Here is a 23,344-nt window from a genome sequence, read left to right on the forward strand (position 1 = left end):
CCTGCCGCAGGGATCAGTGCTGGGACCTTTACTGCTTGTGACATATTAATGACTTGGATGTGAATGTAGGAGGTATGATTATTAAGTTTGCAGATGATACAAAAGTTGGTGTTGTGTATAGCAAGGAAGGTGGAGCATTGACAGATGGAATTGAATCCCAACCCATGCAAGGGGATACATTTTGGGAAGTCAAATAGGGGTAGGACACACAATTAATTGTAGGGCACTAGGGAATGTTGATGAATAGAGACACTTTGTGTCTCTGAAATTGGTAAAACGAGTTGACAGGATAGTCAAGGCAGCACATGGCATGCTTGCCTTCATGGGTCAGGGCATAAAATATGGAAATTGGGATGTTATACTGCAATTTTACAACAGTGGTTATCTGCACTATAGGAAGCATGTGGTTGCGCTGGAGAGAGTCCAGTGGAGATTGACCAGGACGTTGCCTGGATTGGAGGACTTTAGTTATGGGGAGAGATTGGACAGGCTGGGCTCGTTTTTCCTGGAGAGGAGGCAGAGGGGTGACTAATAGAAGTATAAGATTCTGAGAGGCACAGATAGGGTAGATGGTTAGAAGCTCTTTCCCATGATAGGGGTTTCAAAAAACAAAGAGGGCATAGGTTTACACTGAGGAAGAGGAATTGTAATGGGGATTTGGAGGGAAAGTTTTTTTTATTGAAGTGCAGAGTGGCTGATATCTGGAACATGCTGCCAGAGGGTGGAGTCAGACACAATACTACATTTGAGGCATTTAAACAGGTACTTAAATAGGAAAGATGCAAGAATATGGACCCAATGCTGGCAAGTGGGATGACGTAGATGGGCGAAAAGGTCGGCATGGACGTGGTGGGCCAAATGGCCCATTCCTGTGCTGTACAACTCTGACTATGCCATCTCCTGACAAACACTCCTCCCTCAACCATTCAACCTGTTTCTTAGTATACTAATCTCACAGCTGCAATTGTACAACTCTTACATGCACTCTGACTTGGTGGCTGCATCAAATGACCATGCAAGTGGCCAGAACAACTCAAACGTAACAGATCCCTTGTGGACATCGCATGGATATGAAGACTAGCCAGACTGTCCTTTCTCATTTCAGACCACCTCAGCTTGAACACCTAAAACTATTTTTTTAAGATCTCCCTCTTTTTTTAAGATCTCCCTTAGTCACATGTACATCGAAACACATCTTTTGCGTAGTGATTTTTGGGGGCAGCCCTCAAGTGTCGCCACGCTTCTGGCGCCAACGTAGCATGCCCATAACTTCCTAACCCATAAGTCTTTGGAATGTGGCAGGAAACCCGAGCACCCAGAAGAAACCCACGCAGAGACGGGGAGAACGTACAAACTCCTTACAGACAGTGGCCGGATTTGAACCTGGGTCGCTGGCGCTGTAAAGCATTGTGCTAACCACTATGCTACAAAAGTTGGTGACATGTAAAAAAATTGCACTGCTGTCTTGCTGGATTTGAATCTTATCTATAGTGTCACTAAAGCTCCTAGGCCCTGAGCAAGGAAGTAGAAATTGTGTAAACCAAAGCACGCGGGAAGGTGGAGGAGCTGGAAGGAGTACTTTGCACCATCTAGAAGGTGAAATCATTTTCTTAAAAATGAGAATTGTGGTTTCAGATGAATTTTTAAGTTTTTGCAAGTGGGGAAGCTATTATAAATTACCGTTCGATGGGAACAGAAGTAGGATTAGACAAGCTGGAACAAATGATTAAGGGGGCATTAGTCATTCACCTGTATATGTACAAACCTTGCCCCAACTCTGTCCATACCAACAGATTAATTGGCCTCAGATTAGATGTGAAATATCTAATTTATCAGTTTTATTCTAACTGAAAATTACAAAGTAGTGGACCATTTATAACAGAGCTTCAAAATTGTATACAATTGTACATTGGAGACATATTACATTCAGTGGAGAAACACAAGTTGCCGAGAGTTAGCATTCACTTTCTATCAGTATAATGACCCCACAGAGCATCAGTACAAGATCTGCAGCCAGAACCATTCTCTGCTGTAAACAAATCAGTGTTACTCAACATATGCAAGCACCAAAATTGCGTGAATTTTACTGAAACAGCTCATTTGGTCCATGAAGTCTTATCAGCTCTTTGATATCCCAATTGTGAATCTTCTTTTAAGCACCACACCCAGCGCCTCCCAGTACATATTCTGTGAAATAGAGATCAGTGCCGAACCCAGCACTTCACTATAGCAGTAACTATTCTGTTAATAGCCGTACATAAAAAATAAAATTAATGAAGAGACAGACGGCTGCTCCAGCAGGCTTGCCCCACAACACGATGACCAAAGAAATGTGACAAAACGTTTCCATTAACGCTGAAGTCCCAGACTTCAGTGAGATGTCTCAATGGAAACATGAGACCACAGATGCTGGAATCTGGAGCAACACACAGTCTGCTGGAGGAACCGCTGAGTACCTCCAGTAGGTTGTTTGAGATTTCCCAATTATCTGACCTCTACTTTGGAGCCATGACTCAGAAGCCACACTCAGAGTTTAAGGTTGAGTGTTTAAGCTACAATTCAGAGACTCAAAGACAAAATCTAAACCAATAGCAGTGCTGAGGGAGCTTCACACTGTCAAAAGTACTGTGGGATCACTATTCTGGTGGGACAAAACTGAAGGAGTTTCTCACCATCTGAAAGACAGTACTGGGGCAGTATTGAGGGAGTGTTACACAGATGGAGGCAGCATCCTGAAGGCGTCATTAAGCAGTATTGCTCATGAAGCTGATGCCTCACACCTCCAGCGACCCAGGTTCAATCCTGGCCTCCAGACTGGAGTTTGCATGTTCTCCCTGTGACCTGACAGGTTTCCCCCAGATGTTCCAGTTTCCTCCCACATCCCAAAAATATGCAAGTTAGTAGTTTAATTGGCTGCTGTAAATTGCCCCTAAGGTGTAAGTGAGTGAATCTGAAGGGGGGGAGGGGCAGGAAGAGTTGATGGGAATGTGGCAGAATAAAGAAATTAGTGAGAGTGTCATGGTCATACAACATGGAAACTGGCCCTTCAGCCCATCTACAACTGGTCAGCATGGACTCAGGTGGGGCTAAAGGTTAGTTTCCAAGCTGTGTAACCATGACTCTAAACCATGATTCCACCTGCCCTCAAGTGGATCTGCGACCCCATTTTGAAGAGGACCCAGGGCCGAGTGGTGGTCAAAGCCACAAGTTTTTTATTCCTGTATCTAACTGATGGATCAGCCAAGATACACAGTTATCTGAACATTTACACAGCAACAGAGTAACACAAACTACTCGAAGCTCAAACACCCAGGCTGTGCCACCTACAATAAACTGTGTCAGGAGTTAGCAGTCAGTGCCAACAACAACCACATTAAGGAGCTGTGTTAGCAGTGAGGATAATGCAGTGGGTATCAGTCAGGCTAATAAACCAGAGACAGAGAAACTCACCCGTGACTGGTGCTTCAATGTCAAGCATTGTCTTCTCTTGCCGGAGAATGGATGCTCCTTCTGTTATTATCCGCATTGCAACAGTCTCCTCCACACGGCCTTCTTTAGTAAGATGAGCCTTGAGTACATCAACCCGGGGTTTCCCATCATGGTCGAAAACCTCCTTGATGGTCAATCGGTGGCTCGGAGGGAAAGGTACAGCTGTGGGCAAAAAGGAACATAGCATCAGAACGTGTTGCACGGAACTGCCACACTCCAGAACCATCAGCTTTCAAGCAATTTAATTTCCTTATTTATAGTGATGCTTTATTTACCAAATATTTACTGGAACAGAACGAAACAAATTTCTGCTGTCCTCTCCTGCATGTGTAATGACTCCACAGCTGTAAATCAAAGAGTAGCACTCTCACCTTCAAGACAGGAGGTTGCAAGTTCAAGCCTCACTTCAGTAACATATCTGGATACTTGACCAAAGTCCCAAGGTGAGAATTACACCATCTCAGAAGCTGGCTTCCTTGCCAGATATTAAACAAACCTAGGGTCAGAGCATGGAAACAGGACCTTTTGCCCAACCTGTCCATGCCAACCAAGATTCCCATCTAGGCTAGTCCCATTTGCCCATTATCCCTCTGAACCTTTCCTATCCACGTAAACATGACAGACTACATGGTACTATTTCGAAGAATGATGGGGGTTAATCCTGATGTCATGAGCCAACGTAGACTTGAAATTGCTATTAAACAAAGTTGTGGTCATAACAACATTGAGGGATCTTGCTCTGCATAAACAGCCATACTTCCCACATTACAATTGACACATCAATAATACGTCACTGTGAATGTTTGGGACACAGGTCACGCTGGACTGTGAATGCACAGCTGTCAATCAGTGGGATGAATGGGTTCTGCTGCTCGTACACAGTAACTCAGATCGATAGAGAACTTCACTCTCTGCAGAAACTATTGGCAGAGGGCTGTACTGCATCAATCAGACAGAGGGTGGCTGACCTGACACAGTGAAATGCAAAGAGAACAGGATCACATCCTCTCAAATTACTCCATCTATTCATACACATGGGAAAACACCTACCCACCTCTAGCATGGGGAGGGGCCCAAATCATTCCCCTCCCCCAAAACAGAGGAAATAAACACCCAACACATGGAAATATGTGGAGGGCAATTTGCAAACATTTATTCAACACAACTCTTCAGAAACTGTTCAACTGCAGCCTGGTGGGGAGTGCTGCTGTCTCCCTCATTCCAACCTGTATAAACGTGGAGTGTTTATGTAATGGACACTTTCAGCTAAGTAGATTGTGCATCAACACGTGTTGCCATTTGGATTACACAGTGCCAGACGCAGTCCCTGAAATGCGTCTCTGATCACCTTGTGTAGCTGCAGCCCTTCTCCACACCAGAATGGCTTTACACCTTCCACCCTCCATAAACTTGAGCTCAGCCAAATTTCTGCTACTTGCACGCTGACCCACACAAGCCCCATTCACCCAGCGCATGCTGCTCTACGAGACTCTCAGTACGGCCACAGCTAGCCACCAAAGTCCTTGCCTTCCTTCGGAGAGGTTGTTAAGAATAACTACTGATCTCAGCCCCTCAATCAAATGGTTTTGCAGAAACTTAAACTCGAGTGACTATACTTGTAAAATATATGGGGATCAACTGACACTATTCTGAATACCAACATCAACTGCCTGTTGCTAATATTGAAAGAGCAAGCATGCTGGAGGCCATGAACGAATTGAACTCCACCTTTGGGGGAGAACTAGCTGTATTTTTTATATATATAAGAAAAGGAACTGAGAATTCGTAGTTTTTGTAGTTCTAATGGTGATAAAACTGCCAGTGTACAGTCCAACTGTTAAAACTAACAGCAATATCTGGAGTAACACACACAAATCAGGACGGTGTCGTCAGTGATACCCTGGCTCTCCCAGGCCGTACTGCTGAAGCGATCAACAGTGGCCTGATGTGAACTTCAGCATCAGAATCGGTGGGGGGGGGGCGGAGGGATTCCTCACAAATCAAGCCTGCTATATCCTCAAAGGGAACTCATCAGATTAGCCACCCTTCATAGCCAGCTGCAAAAGGCCATTATCCATTCATGCTAAATGCAATGTTTTACACCAATTTAAATGAAATAATATGAAGAGGAAATTCAATACTCCAGCAAAACTAAACCAGATTATCTGAATTAAACAGCTCTAAATTAGCAGACAGTATAGATAAGCCTTTGAAGTACCTCCCATTTCTTTTTGATATATTTCGAACAAAGGACTGAGGCTTTTTTTTAAAACTGTGGAATACCGAACTGTGTATGGCTCAGGTGCTAGAGGGTACTTAATGATAATTTTGCTTGAAAGCAATTATTTTCCAATATGAAACTGCATTAAGCAGCCTGATTCAAATCTCCACTACTATTACAAGTCAGCATAAATATTTTACCAAGAGACACCGAAATTCTACACTTGCTTTTAAGCAGAGATGCTAAACTCTGGCACCATTTCAAGATTTAGTTTAGTCCTAAATTCTGTTCAGAATCGTGGGCTGAAGGGTCTGTACTGCATAGTAATGTTCTATGTAAGCACAGAGTACTTTTTAAATCAATAATTTCAGCTGCACTTATTAATCATCACAAACTGAAATTTACAAAACTATTTGAAAAAATCCAGTTACTGCTGGTAGTATACTGTAAAATCCACACCGTTCACCCACACAAATCTAAAACTGTCACTTTCATCAAAAGCTTCGGTGTGTGACCTTTGAAAGAATGGGTCAATAGTTACTCTTACTGAGCTGGGGAAAGCTCCATTCGCCTTCCCTTGGCTTCTCTCTGTAATAATGATACCCCAGGCCTAAGATTCTAACCATGCATTTGAGGCTGTACAACAGCATGACTTTTGGCAGAGCACGTGCTATGTAAGAAACAACAGCAATTTTCAATCTCCACACCCACCCCTTCTGATAGAAATGTCCCTAAAGGCCCATATTCCTCAGGCCCTGAAGACCCTGATCTTGGACTCCGAGGCATCAGTTTTGGGGAACAGAACATAACTGGACAAGTTGCATTTTCAGAGCACCATAACACTTCAGATCACCTAGTTCAACAGGAGAGCAAGCCATACAGAATAAGATGCTGAAACTAGAGAGGAACCACAGGAGCTGGTTTTAAGAAGTTTCTTAAAGTGATGGTTTACAGAGGCAACTTCAGATCTCATCAGTCCAGGGGGTGCCAGTGAGGGAGGAACAGGAGGCCAGAACCACCAGCACAGATACTCACATCACAGAATTCAATCCCAAACCACACACTGATTTGGACACGATTCATGAACTAAGATTGCGACACCTGCATTTTCACTCTTCCGATTATCATGTAATGTTTTGGGAAAACAACTGCCCTCTAACCCTGTGCAGTTTACATTAAACGTGAACAGTTTGCCATTAGTATTCAAAGTTGTGATCAAAAACATAAACATCTCCACAGGGACGAGTGCTCCAGATGCATTCTACATCTGTGGCAGCAACTAAACTGAAATAGATGAGACAAACTAAATATGAAACGACCTGGGCAACTGCTGAGTCATACACAACCCACAGCTACCCACATCTCACTGTCACACCTACCCCACCCCCTCCCACAAGTCCACACCCTCCTGCATCTGAGCGCAGAGCCACCAGATCACTAGATAGCAACAAAGGCCCCTTGACAATTTAAGTCCTGTAGTTCATTGAGCCAGGCCTCAAACACAACATGTGTGGTGCCATATCCCATTGGGAGGGCAGATCAGGGCACAAGAACATCGAGTCAGTATTCTGAGCAGCCACGCTGCACCACACTTCATTTAGCAACTAAACTTCAAGCCATGCAAACATGTTTAAGTCATCAAGAAGAGGCTTCTAAGCATTGATGCAAGTCAGGCAAGAGAATTCACAGCTCTCCCTACAAAATAAACAGCACAGAGTGAGAAAATGCCAAAACTGGGAAATCAAAAGGCAGAGGGAGAAAAAGATTAAAACAGTTAAACATCCAACTTTCAACCCACTGGTATTTGTGCAGAATTTCGTGAACTTGGAGATACGATACAGGATGGGGAAAGGCTGAGGTGTTAAAAACCAGGAAATACAAGCTTTTTCTTTAATTTTCCAAAGTAAACAGACCTGCTTGGCTAAGTTTGTAGAATTCCAAAATAAACTTTATTCATAATAAAAGACAAACTAGATACAATTACAAAATAGTGCAAACCTTTACATTCTTGTACAGATCATTCATTAGTGTTACTTTTTTCTATAGAAAACAGCACCGATGCCACACGTGTGGCTCCCTGGAAGCTACCTAGTCCCGTATTTACAATATTTAGGGGCTTTCTCACCTGTCCCCACCCCTCCTTCTCCAGTGGCAGAAGAACCCTAAACTGTAGTCCTTCCCCACTGAGCCTTTGCATTGGCTGCGTCCAGCTTCAGTGCATCACAGATCAATGGATGTTCATCAGGGATGACAGTGCAGGTAAATCATCACAGCCACCAACAAACAGAAACCAAGGTAGCAGTCTTTAGAACCACTATTTCAGTTAGGTTTGACTAACTACCAAGTACAAAGCCTCAGGAATTATGATCGATAATACCGTCAAAAGACTACTCAGTGGAAGACTTTTCCAAGAAAATAACCTCAGCATTCCATTGCAAATACCAAATAGAGTCAGAGAGAGAAAAATAACATGCAAATAGGCCCAAGAATATGCAAATTCTTCCAAAGCAGAAAATAGTTATCCGCCCTAAAGAGTCAGTTGTACAGCATAAAAACAGGCCCTTCAGCCCACTGGGTCTATGCGGACCACCATGCTTATCTGTACTAATCCCACCTGCATTAATTTCACATCCCTCTCTGCCCTGCTAATTCAAGTACCTGTCCAGATGTCTCTTAAATGTTGTTCCTGCCTCCACCACCTCCTCTGGCAGCTCATTCCAGATATTAGTTACTGTGTGAAAAATTTACCCCTCAGATCCCCTTTAAACCTCCTCCCTCTCACCTTAAGCTATGCCCTCTGGTTTTAGACACGCCACAGACTCAGGCTGTCTACTCTATCTATACATCTCAATTTTATCTACCTCCATCATGTCACCTCTCAGCCTCCTCTGCTCCAGGGAAAACAGACCCAGCCTATCCAATCTCTCCTTGGAACTCAAGCCCTCCAGTCCAGACAACATCCTTGTGAAGCTTTTCTGCTCCCTCTGTAGTTCTATCATATCCTCGCTGTAGTGTGGTGACCAGAACGGCACACAATACTCCAAGTGCAGCCCAACCAACGTTTCATACAGCTGTGACGTGTTCCAACTCTTGTACTCAGTGCCTCAGCAAATGAAGGCAAGCATGCCAAACACCACCTTCACCACCCTGTCTACCTGTGTTGTCACTTTCAGGGTACTTGTACCCCAAGGTGAATCTGTTCTACAATAATCGCCAGGGCCCCTGCAATTCACTGTGAATGCCCTGTCCTGGTTTAACTTCCCAAGATGCATCACCTTACACCCGAGTTAAATTCCATCTACCATTCCTTTACCCACTTTCCCAGTTGATCAATATCTTGTTGTAACCTTAGACAACCTTCCTCACTGTCCACTAAACAACAAATCTTGGTGTCATCTGCAAACTTATGACACATGCCATCTACATTCTCATCCAAATCATTGATATACATGACAAGCATCAGAGGACCCAGCACTGATCCCAGCTGTACACCACTGGTCACAGGCCTTCAATCTAAAAACCCTCCACTATTACCCAGTGCCCTCCTACCACCAAGCCAATTTTGTATCCAATTGCCTAGCTCTCCCTGGATCCACGTTTTGTCACCTTCCAGACCAGTCCACCATGTGGGACCTTGTCAAATGCCTTGCTAAAGTCCATGCAGACAACATTTACCACCCTGCCCTTAGCAATCCCACTGGTCACCTAGAACCATAGAAAATTACAGCACAGAAAACAGGCCATTTGGCCTTTCTAGTCTGTGCCGAAACATTATTCTGCTAGTCCCATTTACCTGCCCCCAGCCCATACCCCTCCAGACCTCTCTCGTCCATGTATCTATCCAACTTACTCTTAAAAGTTAAGAGCGAGCCCACATTTACATCAGACGGCAGCCCATTCCACACTCCCACTACTCTTTGAGTGAAGAAGTTCCCTCTAATGTTCCCCCTAAACCTTTCCCCTTTCACCCTAAAGCCACGTCCTCTCATATTTCTCTCTCCTAATCTAGGTGGAAAGAGCCTACTTGCATTAACCCTGTCTATGCCCCTCATCATTTTATAAACCTCTATCATATCTCCCCTCATTCTTCTCCGCTACAAGGAATAAAGTCCTAACATGCTCAATCTTTCCTTATAACTCAACTCCTGAAGACCCGGCAACATTCTTGTAAATCTCCTCTGCACTCTCAATCTTACTGACATCCTTCCTGTAGTTCGGCGACCAGAACTGCACACAATATTCTAAATTTGGTCTCACCAATGACTTGTACAACCTCACCAAAACATTCCAACTCCTATACTCAATACTTTGATTTATAAATGCCAGGATGCCAAAAGCCTTTTTTTTACAACCCTGTCTACCTGTGACTCTACTTTCAAGGAATTATGTATCTGAACTCCCAGATCCCTTTGTTCCTCCGCATTCCTCAGTGCCCTACCATTTACCATGTCCTCCCTTGATTGGGATCCCTCCAAAAAAAAATCAGATGCATGAGACACAATTTCCCATGCACAACGCCATGCTGACTATCCCCAATCAGTCCTTACCTTTCCAAATGCAAATAAATCCGGTGTCTCAGAATCCCTCCAAGTAACTTTCCCACCACTGATGCAAGGCTCACCAGTTCCCTGGCTTATTCCTGCTGCCCTTCCTAAATAAAGGCACTGCATTAGCTACCCTCCAGTCCTCTGTACCTCACAGCAACACGCCCTTCAGCCCACCTTATCAGCACCATGATGCCAAATTAAATTAATCCTATCTGCATGCACATGGTCTGTATTGCTCTATTCCCTGCCTGTTCATGTGCCCATCTAAATGCCTCAAATATTGCTATCATGTCTGCTTCCTGTGGCAGTGCACTTCAGACACCTACCACAATCTGGGTAAACAAAAATGCCACATAAATTTCCTCTAAAAAGTTCCCCCCCTCTCACCTTAAAGCTCTGACCTTTAGTATTTGACATTTCCACCCTGGGAGAAATGATTCTTCCTAGTCCTGACTATTTTTCTCATCATGAAAAGAGATTAACTGGTGTGTATCACATTACTCTTTGTGGGAGCTTACTGTGCACAAACTAGTGGCTGCATTTTCTATGATACAACACTGACTAGGCTTCAACAGGACCTCACTGGCTGTAAAGGGCACAGGAGGCTGACATCTGTCCCCTAAATTACTGTCTGATACTAGAAGTAACTTCGAGCAATGTCCCAATCCCTTTTGATTAATAGCCATGTTGTTTTGACCTCAATCCTCTAAATTGGCTGAGTCTATGGAGAGCCACATTAGCTTGCTCCTCAGTTTACACAGTGACGTCTTAATTGGAGAAAACTAAACCACTCTTGTCCTGACTGGTTCAAGAACCACCCATGGTGCAAAGTAAATGCTAAGCTCAAATGGCTTCAAGTTTGCAGTGGTAATTGTTACAGATTTCCAGGAAACTAAAGATAAATGGAGGGACTATCCACAATGGGAAGAGAAATTTAAAATATCAGAAAACAAACATTTAGAAAATGTACCTGTGCAGCAGGGAATCCTGAAGTTGCATGTTATACCTGGTTGGTCATGATCAAGCACAGACCAACCCACAGGGTGCAACGGCACCAACAGTCAACCCCTGACAATTCCACTTTGGCCCTGCCATTCCCAGACTTTGTGGCACTTTAAACTATTGGCTCCTGAGATCAAAAACAATTTGGAACAGACTGAAACAAGGACAGGTTTATTGCTGGTTGAATCATAATGAAATGCAGTTCCATTAGAAAGTTTTACATGGGGTCGGAGGTGTTCTGCATTAACAAAATAATAGCTAGGTGGGAGGAAGCTTCCGATTTGACACACATCAACTGCTGAAGTCCCTCACTCAGTGCTTGCTGATACAGCTAGAGAGCCATGCTTCTCAAAGCATAAAGAATATGACAGCACGCTGCAGCTTCCTGCTTATTGCAGAACCACGGAGAAAGTTGCAGGAGCTCAGGAATTTGGAGGACAGTGGTGTTCTGAAATGTATCCACATTACAAAAGGAGGTGATAGCAGTCTTAAGGTGCTTAAAGATGTATGAATCCCCTGGGCCTGACCAGGTGTACCCTAGAACATTGTGGGAAGCAAGGGAAGAAATTGCTGGGACCCTGGCAGGGATGTTTGTATCATTGTTAGCAACAGCGAGGTACCAGAAGACAGAAGGGTGGCTAATGTTGTGCCTTTGAGAAGGGCTGCAAGGGCAAGGCAGGGAACTACAATCTAACATCAGTGGTGGGAAAGTTACTGGAGGGGATTCAGACAGATAGGATCTACTTGCACTTGGAAAGGCAAGGACTGATTACAGAGATCAGCATGGCTTTCTGCGTAGGAAATCGTCTCTCCTAATTTTGATTGTATTTTTTGTTTAGAAGAGGTGACCAAGAAGATTGAGGAGGGCAGCGCAGTAGACATAGTCTACATGGACTTTAGCAAAGCCTTTGACAACATCCCCCATGGTACGCTGCTCCGGAGGGTTAAATCACATGGGATCCAGGGTGAGCTAGCCAACTAGATACAAAATTGGCTTGATGGAAGGCAGCAGAGGGTGGTAGTGCTGGGCTGTTTTTCAGACTGGAGGCTAGTGTGCCACAGGATAGAGACAGATATGATTACAACATGTAGACAGGTACATGGATAGGAAAGGTTTAGAGGGATGTGGGCCAAATGGAGGTGAATGGTATTAGTTCAGGCAGACACCTGGGTCGGCATGGACGAGCTGGACCAAAGGGTCTGTTGCTGTGCTGCATAACTGACCCAAGTTCACAGCTGTGTTCACTAACACTCACTTTGCATGGGGCTAATCAGACAGCCAATTCCACACACATCTGCATGTGAGATACTGACAAGCACCTGAGAGCAAAAACACAACGTTCCTCCTCAGACCTACATGGCTAGTCTCCAGCTCAATGCTTCAGTATTTGCCAAATTGGTAAATTAGTAAATACAGAAGGAAACCAAATCCTTTTGACTAAAGTTTGATGAGAAGTCTCCATTTATACTTCAAACATTTTAGGTATTGATGTTATGCTGTCTTACAGGTGATAATGCCATTCTAGAATAGCAGAATGGATATTTGAATGGAAATACCTATTCAGAGAATATTTTCTGAAACATTACAACAACAACTTTAGCTTATAGTTTCCATTTTTGCTTGGGAGTCAGCTGCAGTTCCTGGGCAAATCTCTTGTAGCTAACTGTGCATTCATTCCACTTCTAAGACTGAAGTACAAAATCCCGTCTGTCGGACAATCAGTGCCAAGGGAGCATCCATACTCAAAGACAAGGTACAGAGCTCTTAGACAATGGGGAATTGTGTTCTGGGATCAGGCAGGAAAGTTCAATTAAACCAAAGCATAACATACTTTTGCAGATCCTATGGCACAACTTTAAAGAAAAGCATCAGGAATTCTCCTTGGTGTGCTGTACAATATTTGTCAGCATCACAGTAGTACATTATCAAATCATTATCAATCATTGTTATGGCATCCTGACCTCCCATTAGCCGCCCTGTTTTCTGCACAGTGACGATGAATCCCATTGAGTGACGTGTGTAGGGAGACCTAAGGTTGTGAAAAGCACTCTAAAAAAAAATGCAAGATTAACCAATGTGGCTATTCATGCAAAATATTGCATGCAATTCTGGTCACCTCATTACGGGGAGGATGTAGGATGTAGAATCTTTGAAAGAGTACAGAAGAGGTTCACCAGGATGTCTAAACCAGAGAGTATGAGCTATAAGGAGAGGTTGGACAAACTTGAGTTGTTCTCTCTGGAGCAGAGGCTGAGGGGAGACCCTATAGAAGTTTATAAGATTATGAAAGGTGTAGATAGGTAGGTAGTCGGAATCTTCTTCCCAGGGAAGTAATGTCAAGTACTAGAGGACAAGCATTGAAAGTGAGAAGGGGAAGTTTAAGGGAGATATGTTGGGAAAGTAATTTTTTTTAAAACAGAGGGTGATAGGAGCCTGGAACGGGCTGCCAGGGCTGGTGGTTGAAGCAGATATGATAGTGGCACTTGAAGCTTTAGACAGGCACGCGAATACACAGGGAGTGAAGAGATATACAGTACATAATGTGCAAGCAGAAGAGATTCAGCTTCATTTGGCATCATGTTCAGCACAGACACTGTGGGCCAAAGGGCCTGTTCCATATTCCCATGTGAAATACCAGAACACCAGGTAATTATTCCATTGGCTGGACTTTGAGTTCATTGAAAATGTGATGTTTTAAACTCTGAAAATCCATTCACCAACTCCAATAAATACTCAACAATAGATATCAAACCAGCCACGTGGCCCAAACACCAGCTCCAGTGGACAGGCACGGATATCAAATCAGCCAATGACCCATAAAATCTGATCACATTTTCAAGCATCAATGGACATAACTAAAATTAGTTCTACACATAGGAGCCAACTTGCAACAACAAGGTTCAGAAATAAGTTGTGACAATGACCATGGAATCTGTTTTTAGTGATGCCAAATGAGAGTGGTCCGAGGAGCTGCCCTCTTTTCATGTAGTGCTATGGGATTATTTACCATACATGCAATGGAGAGCAGATGGATGGTTACTGGTTCAATATCTTATCTGAAAGGTGGCAATGCAGCACTCCCCCAACTTTAGGAGAACTTGAATCTGCTATATTCCAATTCTGAGTGAAGACTTCTACTGCCTCTTCAGATTTAAGCTGAACTGCCTCCAATCCAGTCCTGTGGATTCTGAGGTGGCTGATGAGGCCAATACAAGAACCACAGACTTTTCCATGTGGAGACAGAGGTACTTGGTAGGGTAGGTGGGCAGTTGGTGTGGTTTGTTGGGCTTTCCCTGTGCTCTCAATACATTGACTGAAGGTTCTCAGTGCCATAACAAGTTCACCACTTGGAAAGGTCATGGATCAGAGATTCTCAGGAATGGAGATGTTCCAGTTTTCCAAAGAGCTTTGAAGAACACCCTTCAATCTTTTCCTCCCTTCACCTGGTACCTTCACCATGACAGAGCAAAGGCTAACAATGAGGAAATTCCTGAGCTTAAGGTAAAAACAGCTGGAGCCACAGCCACTAACGGTGGAACAAATAAAATGAGGGAGGAACACTAGAGTTTGGTGGAGACCAGAGACAGGTGTTTTAGATTTGGAAGAGTTAAGGCTGTCATGCATAGAGTCAAATTGCTTTGCACACAAATTATTTCACTACATTTTGAAAAGAACATGTCAGTCTGCAATGAAAATGGACCTACTATTTAGCAGCATCCAGTTAAGATAGCATTAAAAAGTTAAACACCCAACAGACTGATGCATAAACAAGAAGTGCCTAAATGTTATCCAAACAAGGACCATTGTTCTTTAATAAGTCACTTATAGTTTTCAACAATGAGCAGAAAAGAGCTAGTCTTAGGGTCTAATAACCTATCGAAGTTCAGATTGTGGTTATGTCAAAGGACCATAGCACAACAGGAGGTTGAGTACTTCTGACATCTTGCCATGTGAAAGTACTTATTAGCCCGCTCATGTAACCTGGAGTCCTGGATAAAGAGTGCCTGCTGAGGTTACATCTCCTGTGAGCAACTCTATGTTATTACTGTTTACTGAAAAGCACAACATTTTTTCCCTCCGGCATTCTTTGACCCAACACCATTTACTGCAGCCTCGTGATAACTCAGAATTTACTGGAGTTCAGTTTGGGTGTGGGTTTAAGTCCACTCCAAAGATTAGGGCACCCAAAAAAGCAGTCTCTCTCATCGGTGGAGGACCAGTACAGAGGGGTGAGAACTGTCCTGCCCGAGGTCCCACATTTCAAATGAATCATTAAACCAAGTCCGTCTCTACAGATGTAAAAGAACCTAAAGCACAACTGAAAACACAAATATTCTCCATTCTTTTTTAACATTACTACAAGATTAGCATCATATAGCAATTTGTGGGACCTTGCTGTGCACATCTACATTATAGCAATCTCTATACTTTAATTGTGAAGCCCTTTGAAATATCCAAGGATGCCAAAAGGCGCTATTGAAATGCAAATCTGCCTTTGTTCTTATAAAGAAAAACACAAGGACAGAATATCCAGTCCTTGGTTCACAATTTTCTGTTTGGCAGGACTTCACTGCACAGATAACCATTTCAATAAAATTGCCTACTCTTAATTCAAAAGGTGCTCAACTCAAACCAATTGTTAATTTAAACTGGAACTGAATATAAGAAGTCTCCTATGCAAATGCTTGATTTGAACAACTGGGGATTTACAGCAGACTAGCTATTTTTACAGTTGCCCACTGACAGTGCAGATGCAGCATTAGGCATCTCGCAATACAATTTGCATTTATTTAGCATCTTTAAGACAGTAAAACATTCCAAGGAGCTTCACGGGAGAATTTGACACCTAACTACAAAGATGATATTGTAGCGACTCACCGCACCGGCATCGAACCGGCTCCCAACATCACGAACGTCATCGGAGGCCCCGATCCAAGATGGCACGGGGCTCTCCTTCTTCCCCCATCGTCAGGCTAGGAAAGCCCGCACGTGGGAAGGTCAGGTGACCCGCGTGTGACGTCAGTGCAGAAAGTTTTTGGATGTTAAAGGCGCACCGCGCCCCTGTCGTTCATTCGACTTCTGATTTCAAGCCAGCGACTCTGTGTCTTCATTTTGTAGTGTGTAGCTAGCCGCTACATTGGTGACCCTAACGGGCCCAAACGTTTTTGGACCCATGATGTCTGCACAAGAAGAGGTACAGGCAGCAGCCCTTAAACTGCCCACCTTCTGGGCCCTCAGGCCTCATGTCTGGTTCAACCAGGCCAAGGCCCAGTTCCAGATTCGCCAGATCACCAAGGACAACACCAAGTACTACTACGTTGGGAGCGCCCTCGACCAAGACACTGTAGCCCAGGTCGAGGACTTCATTCAGGCACCCCTGGAGAAGTACGATAAGTTCAAGACCCTCCTTCTCGAGACTTTCAGCCTTTCCTGATGCAAACAGGCCTCCCGCCTCCTCCACCTCAATGGGTTGGGTGACAGACCCCACTCTGCGCTCCTGAATGAGATGTTGGCCCTGGCAGACGGCCACAAATCCTGCCTGATGTTTGAGCAGGCCTTCCTGGAGCAGTTACCCGACGACATTCACCTGCTCCTGGCGGATGCCAATTTCAGCAACCCCCAGAAGGTGACTGCCCGAGTGGATGTCCTTTGGCGAACGAAAAAGGAGAGCGGGGCATCCGTCAAGAGCATTGCCACGCCACGTACCCAGCGGCCCAGCAGGCCAGACCTGGCAATTGAACGCACCCCACCCGCCACCAGGTCTGAGACACTGACCGACCAATGGTGTTTCTACCACCAGCGGTGGGCGCTGGTGCCCGCAGGTGCCGGCCACCATGCAGGTTTCCGCGAAACGCCAGAGTCAGCCGCCGCTGATGGCTATGGCAGCTGGCCACCCGGATAGCCTCTTGCATGTGTGGGACAGGCGTTATGGACGTCGTTTCCTAGTGGACACCGGAGCCGAAGTCAGCGTCATGCCTCCCAACAGCCACGAGACTCGCAACTGCACACCAGGACCCACCCTCAGAGCGGCCAATGGTAGCACCATTCGGACCTTCGGCACCCGTTTGGTGCACCGCCTGTTCGGCACCTGCAACTTTACTTGGAAGTTCATCCTGGCCGCCGTCGCGCAACCACTCCTCGGGGCAGACTTCCTTCACTCCAACAATCTGCTGGCGGACCTGCGGCGTAAGCGTTTGGTACATGCTAGGATCTTCCAAACGTTCTCGTTGGGTGAGGCCAAACTACCGGCCCCACACCTCGACTCTGTCACCACGTCGACCAATGAGTTCGTCAGGGTCCTGGCAGAGTTCCCGCCTGTACTAACGCCCCAGTTCTCCACCACCTTGCCCAAACACGGCGTCCAGCATCACATCCCCACCCAGGGCCCTCCCTCCACACCTGCGCCTGGCGGCTACCCCCCGGACAAGCTCCGCCTCGCGAAAGAGGAATTGAAAAAAATGGAGTTGGGGATCATCCGCAGGTCAGACAGCCCATGGGCCTCTCTGCTATACATGGTCCCCAAGGCAGCCGGAGGCTGGTGACCCTGTGGCGATTACCGACACCTGAACAACATTACTACCCCGGACCAGTACCCCGTGCCGCATATTCAGGACTTCACTGTCAACCTGCACGGGTGGTCCATTTTTTCTCCCAAGGCCGACCTCGTCCACGGGTATCACCAGATTCCAGTGCATCTGGACGACATTCCAAAGACGGCACTGATCACACCTTTCGGCCTCTTTGAATTCGTCCGGATGCCCTTTGGCCTCAAGAACGCTGCTCAGTCCTTCCAACGACTGATGGATGCAGTCGGGCGCGACCTTGACTTTGTCTTCATATACCTCGACGACATCTGGATCGCCAGCAGCAGCCGCCAGGAACATTTCACGCACCTCCGCCAACTCTTTTCTCACCTGAGGGATTTCGGCCTGACCATCAACCCAGGCAAATGCCAGTTCAGGCTTGAGTCAATCAATTTCCTGGGCCATCGGATAGACAAACACTGCGCCACGCCCCGCCTGCAAAGGTCGACACCATCCGCCATTTCGCCAGACCCACCTCCATCAAGGGCCTGCAGGAATTCCTCAGTATGTTAAACTTTTATCACTGGTTCATACCATCTGCGGCCCGCATCATGCGCCCGTTGTTTACTCTCCTGTCAGGCGGAAGTAAGGACATTGTTTGGTCGGAAGAGGCTCACACCGCATTCGTCGAAACCAAGCAGGCCTTGGCAGACGCGGTCATGTTGGTGCATCCTCGTACGGACATCCCAACTGCCCTCACGGTCGACGCCTCCAGCACAGTGGTCGGAGGCGTTCTAGAGCAGCTTATCGAAGGGCATTGGCAACCGCTGGCGTTCTTCAGCAGGCACATTCGACCACCAGAGCTCAAATATAGCGCTTTCGACCACGAGCTGTTGGCGTTGTACCTGACCATCAGACACTTCTGATTCTTCTTGGAGGGCAAGCCGTTTACAGCTTTCACCGACCATAAGCCGTTGACCTTCGCTTTCAGCAAGGTCTCAGATCCCTGGTCAGCAATGACAGCAGCGGCACTTGTCATACATCTCAGAGTTCACCACTGACGTCCACCATCTGTCTGGGAAAGAGAACATAGTCGCGGATGCACTGTGATGGCCCACCATCCAAGTTTTGTCCCGGGGGTGGATTTCGGCACCTTGGCGGAGGCACAGTGAATGGACACAGAGATGCCCAGCTATCGAACCACAGTCTTGGGCCTGCAACTGAAAGACCTACTGGTAGGCCCCGGTGAGCGCACCCTGCTCTGCGATATCTCCACAGGTAGACCCCGCCCCATCACCCCAGCTACCTGTCACTGACGGGTGTTTGATTCCATCCACGGCCTCGCACACCCATCCATCCGGACTACTGTCCGGATGGTGTCCGGCAAATTCGTCTGGCATGGTCTGCGTAAACAGGTTTCCGAATGGGCCCAGTCCTGCACACACTGCCAAACCTCAAAATTACAGCAGCATGTCAAGGTCCCCCTGCAGGATTTTCAACCTACCCGCCGGAGGTTCGACCATATCCACGTCATCCTGGTCGGCCCCCTCCCAAGTCTCCCAAAGAGCGCAGTACCTCATGATTGTCAACCGTTTTACCCACTGGCCTGAAGCCATTCCCCTCGCAGACACCTCCACCTAGTCCTGTGCACGGGCCCTTTTGTCAACCTGGGTGGCCCGTTTTGGTGTCCCGGCAGATATCACCTCAGACAGGGGAGCTCAATTCACCTCCGGCCTGTGGTCTGCCGTCGCCAATTTGTGGGGTTCCCGGATCACCTCACCACCGCCTATCACCCACGATCCAATGGGCTGGTGGAGAGGTTCCATCGACACCTGGAGTCGGCACTTATGGCCCGCCTTAAGGGGCCCAACTGGGGATATGCACCGCACCAAAAAGAGGACCTGCATGCCTCATCCACGGAGATGGTCTACGGAACGCCCTTAGTCGTCCCGGGCGAGTTCCTACCAGCCCCTCGGGGGCCAGAGGAAGAACCTGCCACGGCACTCGACTGGTTGCGTGAGCAGCTTGGAAACCTGGCCCCGATACCCACCTCGCGACATGGACAGGCCCCGACCCGTATGCTGACTTCCCTCGAAGACTAAGTTTGTCTTAGTCAGGAGGGGCGTGCACCGAACATCGCTGCAGTGGCTGTACAAAGGGCCATTCCGGGTCATCAGGAACAATGGGTCTACGTTCGTGTTGGACATTGGGGGGGGGGGGGGGGGGGGGGGGGACACGAGGAGGTTTTTACAGTTGACTGGCTGAAGCCAGCTCATTTGGACTTGGACCAACCTGTGGTGGTCCAGCGAGGGCGATGCAGGGGCAGGCCACCCAAGTCATAGTTTATTTAATTCTGGTTTTCGCGACGGTATCGCCGGTTCTTGGGGGGGGGGGGGGGGGGGGGGGGGGGGGGCGTGGTTATGTAGCGACTCACTGCACCAGCATCGAACTGGCTCCCGACATCACGAACTTCGTCAGAAGCCCCGACCCAAGATGGCGCGGGGCCCTCCTTCTTCCCCATCGTCAGGCTAGGAAAGCCCGCATGCGGGAAGGTCAGGTGACCCACGCGTGACATCAGCACAGGAACTGTAGCGCGGGAAGTTTTCAGATATTAAAGGCGCACCGCGCCCCTGTCATTCATTCGACTTCTGATTTCAAACCAGTGACTGTGTCTTCATTTCATAGTGTGTAGCTAGCCGCTACAATATCAGAAAAGTGGCCAAATTCTTCAAACTGACTACTTTGACTTAGAAGAGTCCAAAGGAGGAGAAGTTTAGGGAGGGAACAGTCCAAAGATGGAGAACGGAAGTCCAGAGGCAAGGGGGCAAACTTGCAAATTCCATAATATCAAGAGGCCAGAGTTGGAGCAGAGAGATCTGGGGGTGGCAAGGCCAGAAGTAGTTACAGAAATAGTAAGGGGAGGAACCATGGTCTTGGTTATAGTCTTATAAGAGAAGAATTTGCAGGGATCTAGAGAAGGAGCCAAGGGAGTGAGACTAATCGGAGTGCTTTTTCAAAGAGCTGGCACAGGCACAAAAGGTGAATGTTCTCCTCTGCTGCATGATTACCAAAAATTTACATCAGATGGCGATCTTCAGTGAAAGAGATTCCAGAAGGAAATAAATGGGGTTCTGGTTAACATTTAGCTGCTCTGACAGACTCACTTCCAGGTGATGCATTAGCAAATGTTGTTCTTTCTCCAAGATTAATTGCCTGTCATGTGTTCCAATCATTTGCTGTTGATGTTTATTCAAGATACAAAAGAATGTCCCCATATCAAAGCAAAAATTATAAAGTAATTAGGCAGGCAGATGCTCTCTAAAATTGCAAAGAAGCCCTCTCATCTAGAAATTCCATAGTCATCTCTTTTTACCTGAACTTCCAATTGGATGCAAGAACTGGTGATATCAGAAAATAATACAAACCAACAAAAACCCTGTCTGTGACCACAATCTACCGTGACCTCACCTTCTCTCTTCCTCCTCTGACCTCCAGCCCCACTCCCCTCTAAGGGCTCCACTTCTGACCTCAATTATCTCCCAATTCCCATCAGTCCAACAAAAGCAACCATGCCTTCTGCTTGTCCCTTGGTGCTAGAATTCCGCACATCTTACCTTGACACATGTCTATTTCTCTCCACTCTGCGTTTGTCCAAGTCTTTAGTCAGCAGCTCCTGGCTCTGTCAAATTTTGTTTTGATAACAGTTCTCTGAAGGACCCTGGGACATTTTATCTTAAGGGTGCCATAAAACTACAAGTTGCTGTTGTTTCATACCAATTCACTCGAGGATTGAGTGCAGAACTGTGGCCGACTTCAATACAGGGCTGAGGAATGCTTTTAGATGAGATGTTGAACCTCAATCCCATATGTCCCCAGGAGTGGATGTAAAAAAATCCAAGCACAACATCATTTTAAAGAACATTGGGCACTCGAGAGTTTTAGTGCAGACTTATAGCATTCCCTTAGTATAGTGCAAGGTGGATCAGTATGGTTTCAGATGAGAACAGATGAGAACACAGGCTCTGTCAGCTCTCAGGTGGCTGCAGACTATGAAGTAGCACTCGAGTCATCCCCAGAATCCTGGGCAATGTTGACCCCACATTCAAGATCACAACAGGACATTATTACTTTGCTGTTTATGGAAGCTTGCTATGCTCATATTGGTTGTTTCATGTTTAACCAATGAAATTTGTGATAGGTTTGACACAGGGAACGAGTTATCACTTGAGAAATTCAAACAGGTGGGAGAGCAGGGCCCAAGGCATACAAATCCAACTTCTAATTCAAGAAAAGCAGCTACTGGTGAGGTTACAGAAATCACTTTAAAGTGGGTTGGTTGAAATGAAAAGCAGCAATGGATTCAAGGGGAAAGTGAATGGACTAACAAGAGAGAAAGGAATAGGGATATTGGGGTGTGAAGAAGAGGAATGTGAGGAAGGTTTGAGAGGGACAGTGGCAGAGCAGATAAGCCGAATGGCCTGCCTCCAGGCTGCAGATTTTTGTCTCCTAACTTTCCTGAAAATTTGGTTGCAGACATTTCTATAGGTTCTCCTGAAGAATCAACGGGCCATTTACTTCATATTGCGATGCTCAAGTTTCCACTTGAGAGGACATCCCATCAACTGCATTAAATATTTTAAACATTCTTTTAAACTCTATAAAATTCTGCTCATCTCTCCAGCATACTGAAATTACTCTGGGCCATTATGACATCTCAGTTTGTCTGGACCATGATAGTCTTTGAAATGAAGGTAAGGGCATTGCTGTGTGCCAGGAAAAATCCTGAAGATACAATTAGAGTCCAGAACACTACCTCCTTAATGTGGCTTTGCCTCCGTGTTCAGTTACATGTACAGGCTACATCAACAGATGCACAGAAAATGCCTCCTGTAAAACTACTACTCCCAGCTGCAGTGACTCAGTGGAAGAGGATGGTGAGGGAAAGTTAATTTAATACTCTAGTTTATTAATCAATGTTTTAATTACATGAGGTAATATGAACTTGTTAAACTCACAAAAGATAATCCAGCAATAAAAATTTTGCTTAATAATTTGAATCTCTCAACACCCCCATGAGTTCTTTAACATATATTAATGTAAAGGAATAGCAATGCCATACACAAACTGCACATGGTGGTCTTACTAAATCTCTCAGACTCTGACGTGAACAGTCAGTGAAGAAACCCATGTTGCCCAGTTTGTTTCTAAATCAAGGGCTGTGGGTTCAAGATCCAGTCCGAAGATTTCAGCATGACACTCCACTGCACCACTGTGCAAGTGCTACACCAGTGTGAAACTGACCTTCTCAGGAAAAGGTAGAATTTCCATGGCATGGGTTTGATGTAGAGCAGGGTAGTTCTTCCCTGGAGTCCTGGTCAACATCAATCAAACAGTTCTGATCTGGTCTTGGTTGTGTTGGAGTTCAGGGAAGTTTGCCGTGTTAAAATTGACTGCCATTTCCAACATTACCAGTGACCAAAATCCACCTCACTGACCAGAGCATTTTGGGATACCCATATTTTTCAAATATTTTAGCTTCAGTTCTTGAATTTTTTTTAAG

The 23,344-nt window shown here is 45.9% G+C and overlaps 1 protein-coding gene across 2 annotated transcripts in view; it reads right to left on the reverse strand.

The window, feature by feature from the left end:
- LOC127586959 (protein phosphatase 3 catalytic subunit alpha) overlaps positions 1 to 23,344 on the reverse strand; it is a 245,546-nt gene that overhangs the window by 129,943 nt on the left and 92,259 nt on the right. For both annotated transcript variants that reach the window (XM_052045021.1, XM_052045015.1), the window contains exon 2: positions 3,451 to 3,651. In XM_052045021.1, coding sequence (XP_051900981.1) covers positions 3,451 to 3,651 — 201 coding nt within the window. The remainder of the gene's footprint in view (positions 1 to 3,450; positions 3,652 to 23,344) is intronic.

This window comes from Pristis pectinata, chromosome 2, assembly GCF_009764475.1.
Source record: "Pristis pectinata isolate sPriPec2 chromosome 2, sPriPec2.1.pri, whole genome shotgun sequence".
Classification (NCBI taxonomy): domain Eukaryota; kingdom Metazoa; phylum Chordata; class Chondrichthyes; order Rhinopristiformes; family Pristidae; genus Pristis; species Pristis pectinata.